General features: G+C 36.4%; 3 protein-coding genes across 3 annotated transcripts; 2 read left to right on the top strand and 1 right to left on the bottom strand.

Moving 5' to 3' along the window:
• The first annotated feature begins 577 nt into the window (after positions 1-577).
• LOC110421016 (casein kinase 1-like protein 10) lies at positions 578-5,628 on the top strand. Its single transcript, XM_021434448.2, has 14 exons — positions 578-1,428; positions 1,510-1,550; positions 1,891-1,960; positions 2,062-2,210; positions 2,294-2,389; positions 2,649-2,719; positions 3,214-3,275; positions 3,388-3,451; positions 3,545-3,629; positions 3,807-3,933; positions 4,116-4,189; positions 4,290-4,353; positions 4,539-4,660; positions 4,811-5,628. The coding sequence occupies exons 1-14, from the start codon at positions 1,353-1,355 to the stop codon at positions 5,090-5,092; spliced, it is 1,383 nt and encodes a 460-aa protein (XP_021290123.1). The 5' UTR covers positions 578-1,352; the 3' UTR covers positions 5,093-5,628.
• Positions 5,629-6,020: 392 nt separating this feature from the next.
• On the top strand, positions 6,021-12,365 carry LOC110421057 (serine/threonine protein phosphatase 2A regulatory subunit B''beta-like). Its single transcript, XM_021434512.2, has 13 exons — positions 6,021-6,593; positions 6,686-6,931; positions 7,032-7,134; positions 7,227-7,326; positions 8,141-8,246; positions 8,443-8,533; positions 8,910-9,051; positions 9,205-9,352; positions 9,471-9,580; positions 9,895-10,051; positions 10,158-10,283; positions 10,373-10,523; positions 10,836-12,365. Exons 1-12 carry the CDS (start codon positions 6,444-6,446, stop codon positions 10,511-10,513), a joined length of 1,620 nt encoding a protein of 539 aa, XP_021290187.1. The 5' UTR covers positions 6,021-6,443; the 3' UTR covers positions 10,514-10,523; positions 10,836-12,365.
• On the bottom strand, positions 12,049-14,745 carry LOC110421498 (uncharacterized). Its single transcript, XM_021435098.2, has 10 exons — positions 14,551-14,745; positions 14,234-14,453; positions 13,859-13,938; positions 13,690-13,774; positions 13,378-13,509; positions 13,170-13,283; positions 13,041-13,088; positions 12,725-12,809; positions 12,460-12,516; positions 12,049-12,364 (listed from the first exon to the last, which is right to left on the bottom strand). Exons 1-10 carry the CDS (start codon positions 14,685-14,687, stop codon positions 12,264-12,266), a joined length of 1,059 nt encoding a protein of 352 aa, XP_021290773.2. The 5' UTR covers positions 14,688-14,745; the 3' UTR covers positions 12,049-12,263.
• Between the last annotated feature and the right edge of the window lie 6 nt (positions 14,746-14,751).

Raw genomic sequence — 14,751 nt, 5'->3', positions numbered from 1 at the left:
CCTGCCACCATTGCATTGCATTGCATTCCCATATTTGATTACTTCCTTTGTTCTCTCTCTCTCTCTCTCTCTCTCTCCCTATATATATATATATATAAAGCCTAGATGTGATCATGGCAAACCCAAAATCAATTGTCACACTTTTTACAAATAAAAATAAACCCAAATTTGCTAAATTGCTATATTATTGTAAACTATATAGTAACTAAATAAAAAAAGAAGAAGTTCAATTTGGGTAATTGTAATGGAAAATCATGAAACTTTCTTTGCTTTGAAATCAAAAGATAAGGATAACATACATCTCTCAGAAAATTTTGAAGCAACATCTGAAATTTATTTACCAAGAAATCAAAAAGTGATACACCATATGTGAAAATGAACTCTAAACTATATTTAATGGCTACGAAAAATATATCATCAAAACCAAACAAGGCAGACACCTACACAACCCAACCCAACCCAACCCAACCAGGTTTTATTTTTTATTATCTTAATAGGCATTTTCTTTTCCCTATCTTCTTTGTTGAAATTGTCTATTAGCACCACAAATGAGACAATGAAACAGGAAAAGTCGGCCCTCTCTCTCTCTCTCTCAATCATCATAAACTTAATCAAACACAAAATAATAATAATAATAATAATTTTCATTGAAAAATATTAAAAATATAGAAAATTCTCCATAATATCATAAGCCACCCTTCGCTTCTTCAATCATCCGTTTTTCTTTCTCTCTCTGTCTCTCATCGAAAAAAAAGGGTATTCCATTTTTCTTTCCTTCAAAAGAATATTTTTTCCTGAGAAAATTAAATCCGTGTCCTTAACCCAGATCCATAGATCATCACCCAAATTCTTGCCGATAAATTCGTTCCTTTTAGATTCTTTTACCATTTTTCCCTTTTTATGGGGCAATCAAAGTATAACCTTTTTTTCTCTTTAATACTCCTAAGTTTTATCTCTTAGAAAAAAACCCAACTTTTTCTCTTGACCTTTTTCCCACCTAGAGAATGCAGCTTGATGATCCCAAAGCGCTTGTTTTGGTTCACTGATCAATGGGTATTCCGTAGATTTTCAATCAAGTTTCTCCGTTTTTTAGCCCTTTAGTCACTAAAAGGGTTTATAATTTTTTTTCTGAGTTTTTGGAGGGCTTTATAAGGTTTTTAGAATCTGAGTTTTGATTTTGGAGTTGGTAGATAAGAATTTTGATGGATCTGAGAGTTAGTTTGAAGAGAAGGGTTTTGAGCCATTTTCTCTGTTGAAAGTCAAGTTTTCCAATATTAAAAAAGTGAAATAAGAGGGGAGGAGGGCCAGTTTTTTGTTTTCTCTATTGTGATAAAGTTGAGTAAGATTAGATCATGGAGCATATTATTGGTGGAAAATTCAAGCTTGGTCGAAAGATCGGAAGTGGGTCGTTTGGTGAACTTTATTTAGGTATTACGATTATGACTTTTTATTTTTGTTTTCTTTTTTTCTTTCGGCTGTTTTGTTGATTTTTGTGTTCTGGTTTTGCAGGAGTTAATGTACAAAGTGGAGAGGAAGTGGCTGTTAAGCTGGTAATGTTTGGCTTTTTATTGTTTTTACCCCAACTTTATGTTTGTGTGAGTGTGGTTGGGGGTGGGGGAGATTTTGTTTCTTTTCTGTGTTTTTGCTAGATTGTATTGGTTGATCACTCGATACGTAAGAAAAAGTAAAGCTGGATTTATTTGAGCTGATAGTTTTGGATGATCTGCTCAAGTTCTTATAAAATTTCTGCAAGTGTTCAGTTGTTAGATTGTAGTTACACTTCTATTGTTTCTTTTTCCATTTGATATTTCAATTGACTTTAATTATATTGGTGATTGAAATTTTGAATCTCCTACCCCTTACCAATAAGTACTCCTCTTGTTTGCTCAGGAATCTGTTAAGACAAAGCATCCCCAACTTCACTATGAGTCGAAGCTGTACATGCTTCTTCAAGGAGGGAGTAAGTTTTGTTTCTTTCACTCTCTCCATTTGTCTATCCATTTATTCTGATAAGTGGGGCCCAGTGAGTAATGTTTATCTTACTTTCTTTTACATGTGCAGTGGGTATTCCCCATCTAAAATGGTTTGGAGTTGAGGGTGAATACAATGTTATGGTTATTGATCTTCTTGGACCAAGCCTCGAAGACTTGTTCAACTATTGCAATCGGAAGTTTTCTTTAAAAACAGTTTTGATGCTTGCAGATCAGTTAGTAAGTATGCTTCTTTTTTCAGGGAACTTTAATCTGATCAGTTGGCTGCCTTAGTAATGCTTGTTCTTTTGTTGTTGTTCCAGATAAATAGAGTTGAGTATATGCACTCTCGTGGTTTTCTTCACCGTGATATAAAGCCTGATAACTTTTTGATGGGTTTAGGGCGCAAAGCAAATCAGGCACGTTCTTCTGTTTATAGCCCACATATATTTGTGCAAGCGTTTTTTGGATTTATAAATAGCCAATGAGGCATGAGATTATATTGATGGGATTTTCACACTATATTGTATTGCATTTGAAATGTCATTGACCCTATCAATTTTATATTTTCCTTGACTGAAATTCAGTTAGACATAAGACTATCTTTTGAGTCTCTCATTAAACCGGATGAGCTAGTATGTGTTGCTTAATTCGATTGTTTCCTCCTTTTCAACGTAGGTATACATAATTGATTATGGCCTTGCAAAAAAGTATAGGGATCTTCAAACATACAAGCACATACCATACAGGTAACAACTTTTGATGTTTATATTTGTAGAATTTGTTATTTCCTCTTTTAAATTGTCCATCTATTGGTCCTAACTTTTAACGCTAAGCATGACTTAATTCTCCTGATAACAGATTTGATCATGAGTTCCCATAGCAAGGCTATATGGCATAGAGGAACATGAGATGGTTAAAATTTTCGTTAGTTATGTTTGCCACTCATCAGCATACCTAATGCGTTCAAGTTGGATTTCTAGACTTAGGCTGGCTCATAAACAATTAGGGTTTACCATTAATCATTTTGAGAAAAACTTGAGATTTAATTCTGCTTTTAGCTTGAGTCATCAATTATCAATTCTTCCAATAAGGATAGCTCCTATTTCGCGTGCATAATTCTCTCCTGACAAATCATTCTGTATGTGCCACAATGGTCTCATATTGTACTACTTTTTTCTTCTTTGTTAGCCTTTTTTGCTAGCCATGGACACTCATTTAAGTTATCCATTTCTTCTTATAGGGAAAATAAGAATCTTACAGGAACAGCTCGATATGCAAGTGTTAACACTCACCTTGGAGTCGGTGCGTGTACTTAACTGCATCTAATATTTATATGGGTTTTACTTTCAGCAAACACCTGTTGCTGTGGATTATTTTGGCTTTATATTTGATCCAACTGTGCTGTACATTGCAGAGCAAAGCAGGAGGGATGATCTGGAATCTCTTGGTTATGTGCTTATGTACTTCCTCAGGGGAAGGTTGGTTGAACATACAACCGGGTTGCTTAGTTCACAAACCTTTTAAATGTTGAGTGACATTTTTTTAACCTAGTTTTGTTCTCTCTGTCTCAGCCTTCCATGGCAGGGCCTGAAAGCTGGCACCAAAAAGCAGAAGTATGACAAGATCAGTGAAAAGAAGATGCTTACGCCCATAGAGGTACCATTTTTTGCTTCTACAATCTGTAGATACCAGGAAATTCTATTATACATATATTTAAGACCAAACCAGAGAAAGTTGGTTTATCAGAAGCTGAATCTTATTTTGTGTTAAATCTCTGCATGTTCTAGCAATTGAATACTGAATGTGTGTGTGACAAGTAATATGCCATTTCAGGTCCTTTGCAAATCATATCCTTCTGAGTTCACATCATACTTTCATTATTGCCGATCACTACGGTTTGAAGACAGACCAGATTATTCTTACCTGAAAAGGCTGTTTAGAGACCTTTTTATTCGAGAAGGTTAACTTGTTACTTTAAGTCTCGCTGTTCAACTATTGCTCACCCTTTTAATTTGTTTAATTTTGACAACTGAATCAGACTTCCCATTAGTTCATCATCATAAATTTGCAAAAGATCTTTTATTTTGGAATCTGCTTGATTGAACTCTGATATTAATTGATTTTGACTACCAACTGGTGCAGGTTATCAGTTTGACTACGTATTTGATTGGACCATATTGAGATATCCGCAGGTTGGCTCTAGCTCAAGAGCACGGGTCAGTGATCTTTAATTTGTTGGCCTTGACGTTCTGGGAAATAATAATTTTATATCTTCATTAAGATTCTTATCTCATGTTTCTTGTCATTCCTCAACAGCCAAGCCCAAAGCCAGGTTTAAATCCCCCTGGTGTATCTGCTGACAGAACAGAAAGGCCATCAGGTCTGTGCCATTTCAAAGAGGTTTCAGAATATATTTTGATAATTTAGCTGGTGACAAATTTTTTAACATAAACATTGTAATTGAGACTTTCGGATCTGATCAACCTGACTTGCCTGTGTTCCTGATCTTGATTTCCATAAATAAACCTACTTTTAATGCTCAGCACATATCTTTCTTTCCTCTAGTTGGCCAAGAGATTCGAGAAAGGTTCTCAGGTGCTGTTGGGGTACTTGGTAGACGGAATGGTTTGCATGGTGATCAGTCTAGATACAGATCTTCAGATGATGTGCCATCATCGAAGGATGTGGTTAGCTACCTTGCTTCTGCATTTTTTCTGTACATTTCATGTATTGTTGGCCATTGAACTTCACTTTCTATCAAGGAAATTGAAGTTTGAATGCCTTAGCTATTTGCCACAGAAGTTATGATTTTTTTCCAAAAAACTTATCTCTTTCAGCAACCTGATTCGGAAAAGGCTCGCTCCTCGTCAAGAAATGGTAGTACTTCAAAGAGGGTTGTCGTATCAAGCAGTCGGCCTAGCTCCTCTGGGGAGCCTAGTGAGAACAGGCCTAGCAGATTGGTTTCAAGCAGTGGTCGCCTGTCAACTACTCAGAGGGTCCAACCTGGGTTTGAATCAAAATCATCAACCTTTACTCGTACTGCAGCCACAAGAGGTGGTCGTGATGACGCCCTTCGGAGCTTTGAGCTCTTGACAATTGGGAGTGGGAAAAGGAAATAAATGGCATATGCATCTGTTAGGAAAGATTTGCTTGTGTTGAGGGCTTAATTTCCCTTTTCTAGTTTCTGATGGAGATCTTGGCAACTATAATGGTATTTACAAACAGTCACTCTGTATATCTGTGTCCATTTGGGTTCCATCCACAACAATCTCATGAAGAAGTTCATCCTCAGGAAAACTTTTCGACTCATTCCTCTTGTACCTCGTCAGGTATTCTTGCCATTATGATGATGCCTCTAGAGTCCTAGACTCATTAAAGAAAGAGATAAATGATCTCACTTTAGGGAATTGTTCATATGTTTCCAACATTCTAGCTCTAATAAACAGTTAATATTTCCTTCTTTCAGAAGCAAAAGAAGAGAACCATGCCTAGAAGTCTATTATAGCAAAGACTTTCTGGCTTTATGTGATCTGGCTTACTCTGTTTATATCTTTTCTCATGTTATGTTGCCATTATCTGTAAAACATGAATGATGTTTCTGATTTTAGGATTACAATATTGTAGTGACCATAACATGATAATCACTGCTTTTAAACCTTTCTCTCTCCACTTTACTTTGAAAGTGACAAAAGGCTTTGTTTTACTAACCTTTATCATCATTTTGCTAGCCATTGAGGCCTAGGCTTATAATCTCAAAAGTAAAAGGGTAATGAGGGGGAATTCTCTTTTAAAAGACAACAACAATGGGTGCATGGCAATGGGCATCAATAATTGATCATAGCTTTGTTGCCACATTGAAAATGTGTGGATTTGATAACATACCAAACAATGATCCCTTGCTTGTACTACTTTGATTGGATTAGTGGGTTTCGTTCACATGAATGAAATTATATAAATACATGAACATTGAATTAAACCCATACATGCGATAATAATAATAATCTTATTAGTGAGGGGCACACGTTAGATTATGACGTGGCAATGCCACGTAAAAGTCCATGGAAGAGAAGAAAAGGGGAAGCATAATAAGCAGGCACTTTTGCCATTTGTAAAAGCAAAGCCTCTTCCTTTTCGTCCCTGTTTTCTCCGCTGAAACTCAAGCGACAACCATCTCAAAAGCTCTTCGGTTTCTCATCCCAACAGGCAAAAAAAATAAGAATAGCAATAATAACAATAATTCCCCCAAAAAGATTAAAAAAAAAAACTTCACTTCCTTCTCTCCGGGCAAGATACGCTGAAACTGTTCCTCGTTCAATCCATTTCCAACACTCAAAATAAAGCTTAAATCTTTTCCTCTCTATTGAGCGTGGTGATCTAGGGTTTTTAATTTTCACTTGTTATTATTATTTAAAAACAGAAATTCTTGTTGTTTACGGGGGGCTTGAATTCAGGAAAAATTCGGAAAGAATCATGGAAGTGGAGGTAGTAGGTGACGTGGCATCTCTTGACCCTGATTTACTTCAGCTCCCGGAGCTCTCCCCGTTAGCTCTCAAATCCAATCCCTTTCTCGCAGAGGAACTGTTTTCCCTTTGGCTTTCCCTCCCAGAAACTGGTCGCCTGGTAACGCTTCTTACTAATCAGTAGTCTTCCTTTTTCATATAAGTTTCTATATATAACCTTTTATTTTGCTTTTCTTCTTTAAATTTAATTAGGTTAAGAATTTGCTTACTGATGCGAGAACGGGGACGTCGTCGTTGAATGTCACGGGGAATTTGACCGGTATTAGTGCTTCTACAACCAATTTATTGCCTTCCATGTTTCCTGCTGCAAGTACTCCTCCGCTTTCACCGCGTAGTACTTCTGGTTCTCCTCGTATTGTCAAACAGCGGTCTGGCCCTTCTTCTTTAGGTTCGCCCCTCAAAATAGTTAGCGAGCCAGTTCGTGAAGTCGTACCACCGGTATAAAGTGAACTTAGCCCATAAATTTTGCAAATGTTTTAGTGGAATATTACGCCTTCGGATAATAGAACTCAAAAAAAAATGTTTGTTGTTTTTGTAGTTTTATTTTGAAAATGGTCGTCCGCCTCCAAATGAATTGAAAGAGCAGTGTTTGTTTGTCATTGATCAGTACTTTTATGGTCGTTTGGGATTGCACATTCATGGTGAGAAAACACTTAAGCGGTTTTAGTCAGATTCTATTTTTATGTTTTCTTGGTTTTTGCTGTTGTTAAATGTACTGTTTCTTGCATGGCAGAGTTTAAGGCGTTAACAAAAGATATTTGCAAACTACCTTCATTCTTGTCCCCCACTCTGTTTAGAAATATTGATGTCAACAACAGTGGTATTGTGACAAGGTATGTATGAGTGCACCTTTGAATTTATAGTTTCATGATGTGTAGTGGTATTGGTTCTGAAGAAATCTATGTTGGACCAGAACTACTTATTCATGGTCATGGACAATAATAGATGAAGGACCTGCTATAAATAATGCTGTTAAAAACAAAGCATTGGTGGCAACACCGATTAAATCCAAAAGGTTTTTGTGGTGTTTCACTCCTTTGCAATCCCCATATTTTCTAGGGATTCCTTACTTTGGAATCAGGAATAGCATGAAGTAGTGCTTTATGACCCTTGAGGCCTTGACTATGTAGTGGTCTCTGTGGTCTATATCTCTTTTTGGGTTAGTCTTTTACTGCACTTTAAGAAAGGCTGTGATTGGCAGCATATACAAGGATTGGATGGAAGTACTGGTCTAATTACAGGAAATTCCCTCAATGGATTTGATCGACTTAGTGCAGAAGTTTTAATAATGCAATGGTTTGAGTAGAGGTGTAGAACTGCACTGTAGATTTTAATAGGACCAACCAGATTCATTGGACTCTTGGTTAGGGTTTAGGAGGGTTTATTGCTGGTTCTTGCATGCCCTTTATGGAAAGCTTGAATAGTTTTTGGTGTCAATGAACAGTCTGATCCTCTTGCAAACTTGCAACTAATTTATTATGTATGTTTTAGGCCCTTGTTTTGCTATCTGAGACTTGATTTGTCTATGAAACATAATCAGTTATAATTGAAGTATGAAATTGTAAGGTTCTAGATGGTTTAACATCAGTTTTTAAATCACACAAGTTATCATAGATGTGTGCTTATGTATGCTGTAATGAATTTTAGGGATCAATTTGTCAATTATTGGATTGGAGGCAACATGTTAACAATGGATTTAGCAACCCGAATGTATACAATTCTTAAGCAACCTGATCGCAGATACCTTACTCAGGTAATATTCTGCTTCTTCAATGAATATTACTTGAATATGATTGTACATCTCTATGAAACGAGAAGGAAAGAAAGAAATATGATTATATAAATGTGCATTGACATGCCTCACTAAACTAACTATTGAAGGGGGAAAATTGTGGTTGCAGAAGTAATAAGGTTTTGTGCCTTCTTTAATTAATTGGTATTGAATGCAGGATGATTTCAAACCTGTTTTACACGAACTTTTGGCATCTCATCCAGGGCTGGAGTTTTTACAAAGCACCCCAGAATTTCAGGAAAGATATGGTATGATTACTATCATTTGAACAAATATCTTTTTCAATTCGTTTCAAATTAGATCATTTATTCCTGTCTAGAATCCATGCTTCACACATGCCAAACAGGCCCCAAATTCATCTGATAATTGGCTTACTGCATTTCTGGTTTTGTATGTTCAATATATCGTAGTGACTAAATGTAACTTAGTCCCAGCATTTGGTGCTAGGTGTACCTTAACAATGGCATTACTACAATATTACTTAGTGTACTCCCATCTGCCTCAGAAGTAAATTATAACTTTTAGGTTTGGACTGTGCTGTCAATGTCAAGTTCTGATTCTTGTGAAGTAGTAACCTGATATAGTTGTGCTCTTACATATTTCAACTTCTTTTGTATTTTACAGCTGAAACAGTTGTGTATAGAATATTTTACTATATAAATAGATCGGGAACTGGTCGGCTTACCCTCCGGGAGTTGAAGCGGGGGAACCTAATTGCTGCAATGCAGCATGTGGATGATGAAGAAGATATTAACAAGGTTTTAAGGTAATCAGTCAGCTGAAAGCATGCAATTTTTATGAAGTTTTTTATGATATTAATATGGGTTCTGAGAACCTTTGTTTCACATTCATCATTTAGTTTTTTGTTCTCTATAACTTGATAAATTAGCATTTTACGCTAATTCTTTTCTTACTGCAGGTACTTCTCTTATGAACACTTTTATGTAATATACTGCAAGTTTTGGGAGCTTGACACCGACCATGATTTTTTGATCGATAAAGAAAACCTTATCAGATATGGTAACCATGCTCTTACGTACCGGATTGTTGATAGAATTTTTTCTCAGGTTTGCATTTTTGTGATACTACTTTCTATATGTTACTACTATCAGTTCGGCTTTAAGTGGGAAGTTTTTCATCTATATCAAAGAACAAAGAAAGATAGTAATCTTTTTGGTCTTTCAGGTTCCAAGGAAATTTAGAAGTAAGGTTGAGGGGAAAATGGGTTATGAAGATTTTGTTTACTTTATACTGTCAGAGGAGGACAAATCTTCAGAACCTGGTCTGGAATACTGGTATATTTCATCTCCTTTTCTTTAGTTGAAGCACATGAAAAACTTTCTTTGCTGATGATCCCTTACCGGTTTTAAATGTTAATGCAACGATGAAAAACTTGTGTTGTCAATCTCTGTTGTTATTTATTGGCAATTCTTTGTATTGTTGTTCTTCATAGTTCTATAGCAGTGTTAATCTCCTTAAAATGTTGCAACCTCTTCGATTATGAGCATGAGGTTGTTCGATAAAATTTTGCCGCATTTTTTAACTAGCCTCATTTTATGTATTATCAATAAAGACAATGTTACCTGACTAGAGAGATTGTTTGTTTCAGGTTTAAATGCATTGATTTGGATGGAAATGGGGTGCTCACGCCAACTGAAATGCAATTTTTTTATGAGGAGCAGTTACTACGGATGGAGTGCATGGCCCAAGAACCTGTGCTCTTTGAGGATATATTATGCCAAATTGTTGACATGATTGGACCAGAGGTCATTCCTGGATCCTCTACTGATGACTCATCTTTGTCCTTTTGATTGCATGTTGACATACATATTTCTGCATGACTAGTGCTGATACATGATTGGTTGATTACAGAATGAGGGCTACATCGCTCTACGTGACTTGAAAGGCTGCAAACTTTCTGGAAATGTTTTCAACATTCTTTTCAATCTCAATAAATTTATTGCTTTTGAAAGTCGTGATCCTTTTCTTATTCGTCAGGTAAATCCATGTGTTAACTTTGAATATTGACATCATTATGAGTAACTTTTTCTTCATGAGGTGCTGATTACAAGATATATTTGTCTTAGGAGCGTGAAAATCCAACACTGACAGAGTGGGATCGCTTTGCACATAGAGAATATATCAGGCTTTCCATGGAAGAAGATGTTGAGGATGCTTCAAATGGAAGTGGAGATATCTGGGATGAATCATTTGAGGCTCCCTTTTGAAACTAGTTAGGTATGTTCTGGAGAGGTGCTGTTGTTGTAAATACATACAATTGAGGTTGTTTTCTTTCACAGTCCTTTATTTTTTTTTTTGAACTTTTTATTTTGTGAAAAAGGATGCAGAATGATGCATTACAAATTGCAGATCTAGATGATTCATACTGGGGGGTCTTTGTTACTAAAATAATCTTTATGAATGAGTATATTTTTAAAGAAACAGATCATTTCTAGATGCTTGAAGATGTACCTATGAGTCTATTACTACTATCTCTTTAGCATAATCTGTTCGAGGAAATCACTTCTGGTTCTTCTTTTGCTTTTTCAGAGGTCTACAAGAGAAGGCGGCGGTGCTTCCTTGGTCCTGTGTATTAATCAATGGTTTTAGCTCAAACTAGTGTTATTTGTGGCACAATTGTATGCATATACTCCTGCAGGCCATATTCAGACAGAAGTTTTTAGTTACAGGGATTCTGGATGGGAATGTCGAGAGCTTTCTACGTGGAGCTTCTAGCTTAGAATACCAGGGGCCTTAATTGTGTAGGGCCAGTTGCAGAATAGGGAAATTTTTATTGTCCATATGATGATAGTTCAGAATAAAATGAAATCAAAATTTTGTTTGTAAAAAGTCAAGTCTTAGTTCTATTGTTGGTAAATCTATGTGGTTTATATGTGTAACCCTCTCTTTCTTTTATTGGTTGTGTTGATACCGATATGTTCTCCGTTAATTCAATTTATGATGAAAAGAAACTGTTTTATTTGTAATTTGTTACTGAGATCCCTGCCTCCTAACTCCTGTTCTCTCCTCTCCAATCGGCCCACCACCCCTTTTCCTGGCATCCTTTGAAGCATTCTCCCACTTCTATTTAAGAGGTTATCCGTAAAATGTGTGGATTAGATCCTGGTTTGGTGGTTTCTGACCAAAGAAAGAGAAGGGTTTCAGCCTGGTGTAGTGATCATTTGGGTTGGATTTGACACCAACTATGTTATGTTACGATATGCTTGACCACATCATGTGTCTGCTGACGGTGATCCTTGGTTAAAACATTGCTTTGATGTTGAGTGTAATTCCCATTCCCCAGGGGTAATGGTGTCATGGTCCATCTTGCTACATGCAGCGTGTACAGATAGAATCTCAAAAAACCCCTCAGAACGGCATTACGGAATTCCATGTTACAAAGTGGCATGTGTTGCTTGGCGGGGATTGGGAAAGGAGCAACTTGGATCTTGGTTAACGGTAACACGATCTTTCTCAAGGCATATAACTGACAGCCAAATTCGCTGTTGGTGACATTAACAACGGGAGTAACAGGAAATAACATGGACAAGGTAGGTGACTGTCGTCTTGGCTTAAGACCTAGTTCCTAAACCCTATCGGTTAGACAACGCCAGAGAGAGATTTAGCCAGCTTCCAGTGAACTGCAAAAGATACACCTCCGAGATCAAGTTAAATAATTACATGGAAAGACAACAATGGGGTCGTTGTACAGGAACTTCTCTCGGCTTGACATAAAATGTGGGGGAAAAATACACAAAACAAATATGAAAGAATATTTACTTTCAGATATTATTTTACAAAAGAAACAATCTCCTAGCTGACTCTAGAGCCAATCTGATATCTCAAACCACTTGTTTTGGGGCTTTGCCCCTAAAACTCACTGAAAATCTGAAAATGTAAGATGCGGCAAAGCAAATTCACCAGAGAACAGTAAGCTCTTTTAGCTTTGGATATCTGAGCCCATGGCATATCATGAGGTCACTTTCTGGAATGATTTTCCGGGGCTTCTATTTGCGGAGGCAAGAGGTTTAAGAAGCTCCCTTGAACAGGTTGACTGGCAGCTGCAGCTGACTCATCCTCTGCAAAATATACACCACGATTAACAAGAGTGAACAACCATGCTACAAACTGTTGTAACCCACCAAAAATTTTAATATTAGTGATAATATCTTACCAAAAAGGGATTTGATGGAGGGTCTCTTGGGTTTTGAGCTCTTCTTCTTCAATTCAGCTGCACAATGGAATTAATAAGAACTGGTCAAATCCAAAGATATTTGCCAGGTTGGAAGGAGAAGAGAGATCAGTCGAGAAAAACACGTATTAATGTTCTTCTCTATTTTATTTAAAGTACTTTGGAAAGTACCGAGACAAACTACAGACATGGAAAACAAAAGGAACATAAGGCATGAAAATATAAATAGAGGGAGGAAGCAATATACCAATCCCAGGTAATTGATTATCATTTACAATTTCAAAGTTCTTGTAAGTGTAACCCACAAAGTTTATATCCTTGGATGAAAGCATCTGTATCAAAGGGAAAAAAACCAAATTATGTTCGAAATGTGAACAATGGAAACATTATTTATCAGCAATTACCCTTAAACAAACTTCCATGTTACATAGGTAGGAACAGAGCCAGTCCTAGTGATTGGTAGTAGCACAAGTTTACAGTGTATAAAAATTTTGTAAGATACTAACTAGTTAAGTTCTTGAAGTTCAAACATATTAATTGAAATTATATGTACTTGTACTAACCTTTCTCCATGGGCCTGATTTTGCTGCACTAGGAATTTGGTTGTCAGCCTGGTGCACAAAAGAGGGAAGAAATAAGAATACTTCTAAACAGGTTGTTTCATATTTATAGACACAGTAACAATAATCTACCTCTTCAAACTTCTCAAAATTTTGCGTATCCAACTCATCATTGACTTCAGGAATAAATGCTGCTTTCATTTGATATAATTTGTCCCATTCAATACCTTTAAACCATGGGTGAGCCTGGAAACAATGGATACAGCCAGTTATTTTAGTAATTTGCATTCTCTTTTAAAAGTGAATCAAAGAATCTAGAACAGAACACACCACACAACACCTTAATTTCATCGGCGCCTTTTGTGCCAAGCCTCTGCTCAACATTACATAAAAGTTTACTGATAAGATCTTTTGCTTCTGGAGATAGTTTCGCTTCTTCTGGAAATTTTAAGTGCGTTCTCCAATTTACTATCTGGAAAATGTTGAAAAAGGGACAATACTTATCATTGCTAACAAAGAAGATGAGAAGCAAAATAAAGAGTCACAACATAGAAGCTAACCACAAACAATGTTCAGATGTAAATGCAGAAAAATAAAACAAAAATATTATCACAAATCATGACAGCATAATAATAAAATGGTAAAAACTTACCTTCCGACAAGTTGACATCGGCTCATCTGAATAAAAGGGTGGATATCCGACAAGCATTTCATACATGATAGCACCAAGAGACCACCTAGAAAAGTATCCAAAGATACCATTATAACATATCTCACAAAATATAAATTACAAATAAGAAAAACATGTTTAATATACAAACCAGTCACATTCCATCCCATATCCTTTCTTCAGCAAAACCTCTGGGGCAATATAGTCAGGTGTACCAACCGTAGAGTAAGCCTGAAATATTACAATATTTAAATGCTTAAGAAAATATTAATTTGCAAAGCAAGGAAAGCTTTCCAAAATGAGCTTAGCAGGAAAAAGATGTGAGCTTGTGGTCTTTCTAGAATATCTAAGGCAACTAACAGCTATAAGACATAAGCCTTGCAAACTTGACAAAATCAAACAAAACCTGAATTAAGTAAAATAAAGGAGAAACAAGTCAAGAACTTCTTGCTCTGTAAACTCAATAGAACCACCACTAATAACAATGAGAAATGTTGCATTACATACATGGTAGCCAAATACTTACAAGCATTCTTCTGTTCCTCTGCCAGTGTTGCAATTGCTCTTGTTGTGTTCGTCTTGGTGCTGCAGGCCGTCCATCACTTTGAAGAGCCCCACTGAGACTGCTAGCCATAGAAAAATCCTTTTCCTGGAGATTACTGCAATCTAACGGCTTACATAATCCAAAATCTGATAATTTCATATGACCATTTCTATCAAGTAGCAGGTTGTCAGGCTTGATGTCTCTGCAACATGTGACATAGAATGGGTGTACCCTTTAGTGCAAACTCAGGAAGACCATTATATAAAAGCAGATGAAGGTTTAATGTCATTTCAACTCACCTATGAATATAATTATGTTTGTGGATAGATTCAATTGCCAGGACAGTTTCTCCAACATAAAATCTGGCCTCATCTTCAGTTAATGTATCCTTCCGCATCAGTAAAGTCATCATATCTCCCCCAGGTAAATATTCCATAATGAGATACAGATACTCTTCATCCTGGAAAGAGCAATATAGTTTAACAATACAATTACTGTCA

The sequence above is a fragment of the Theobroma umbraticum genome, unplaced genomic scaffold (assembly GCF_002168275.2).
Source record: "Theobroma umbraticum cultivar Fairchild unplaced genomic scaffold, ASM216827v3 scaffold_130.0, whole genome shotgun sequence".
In the NCBI taxonomy this organism is placed as follows: domain Eukaryota; kingdom Viridiplantae; phylum Streptophyta; class Magnoliopsida; order Malvales; family Malvaceae; genus Theobroma; species Theobroma umbraticum.
This window is presented reverse-complemented; position numbering and strand designations above follow the sequence as displayed.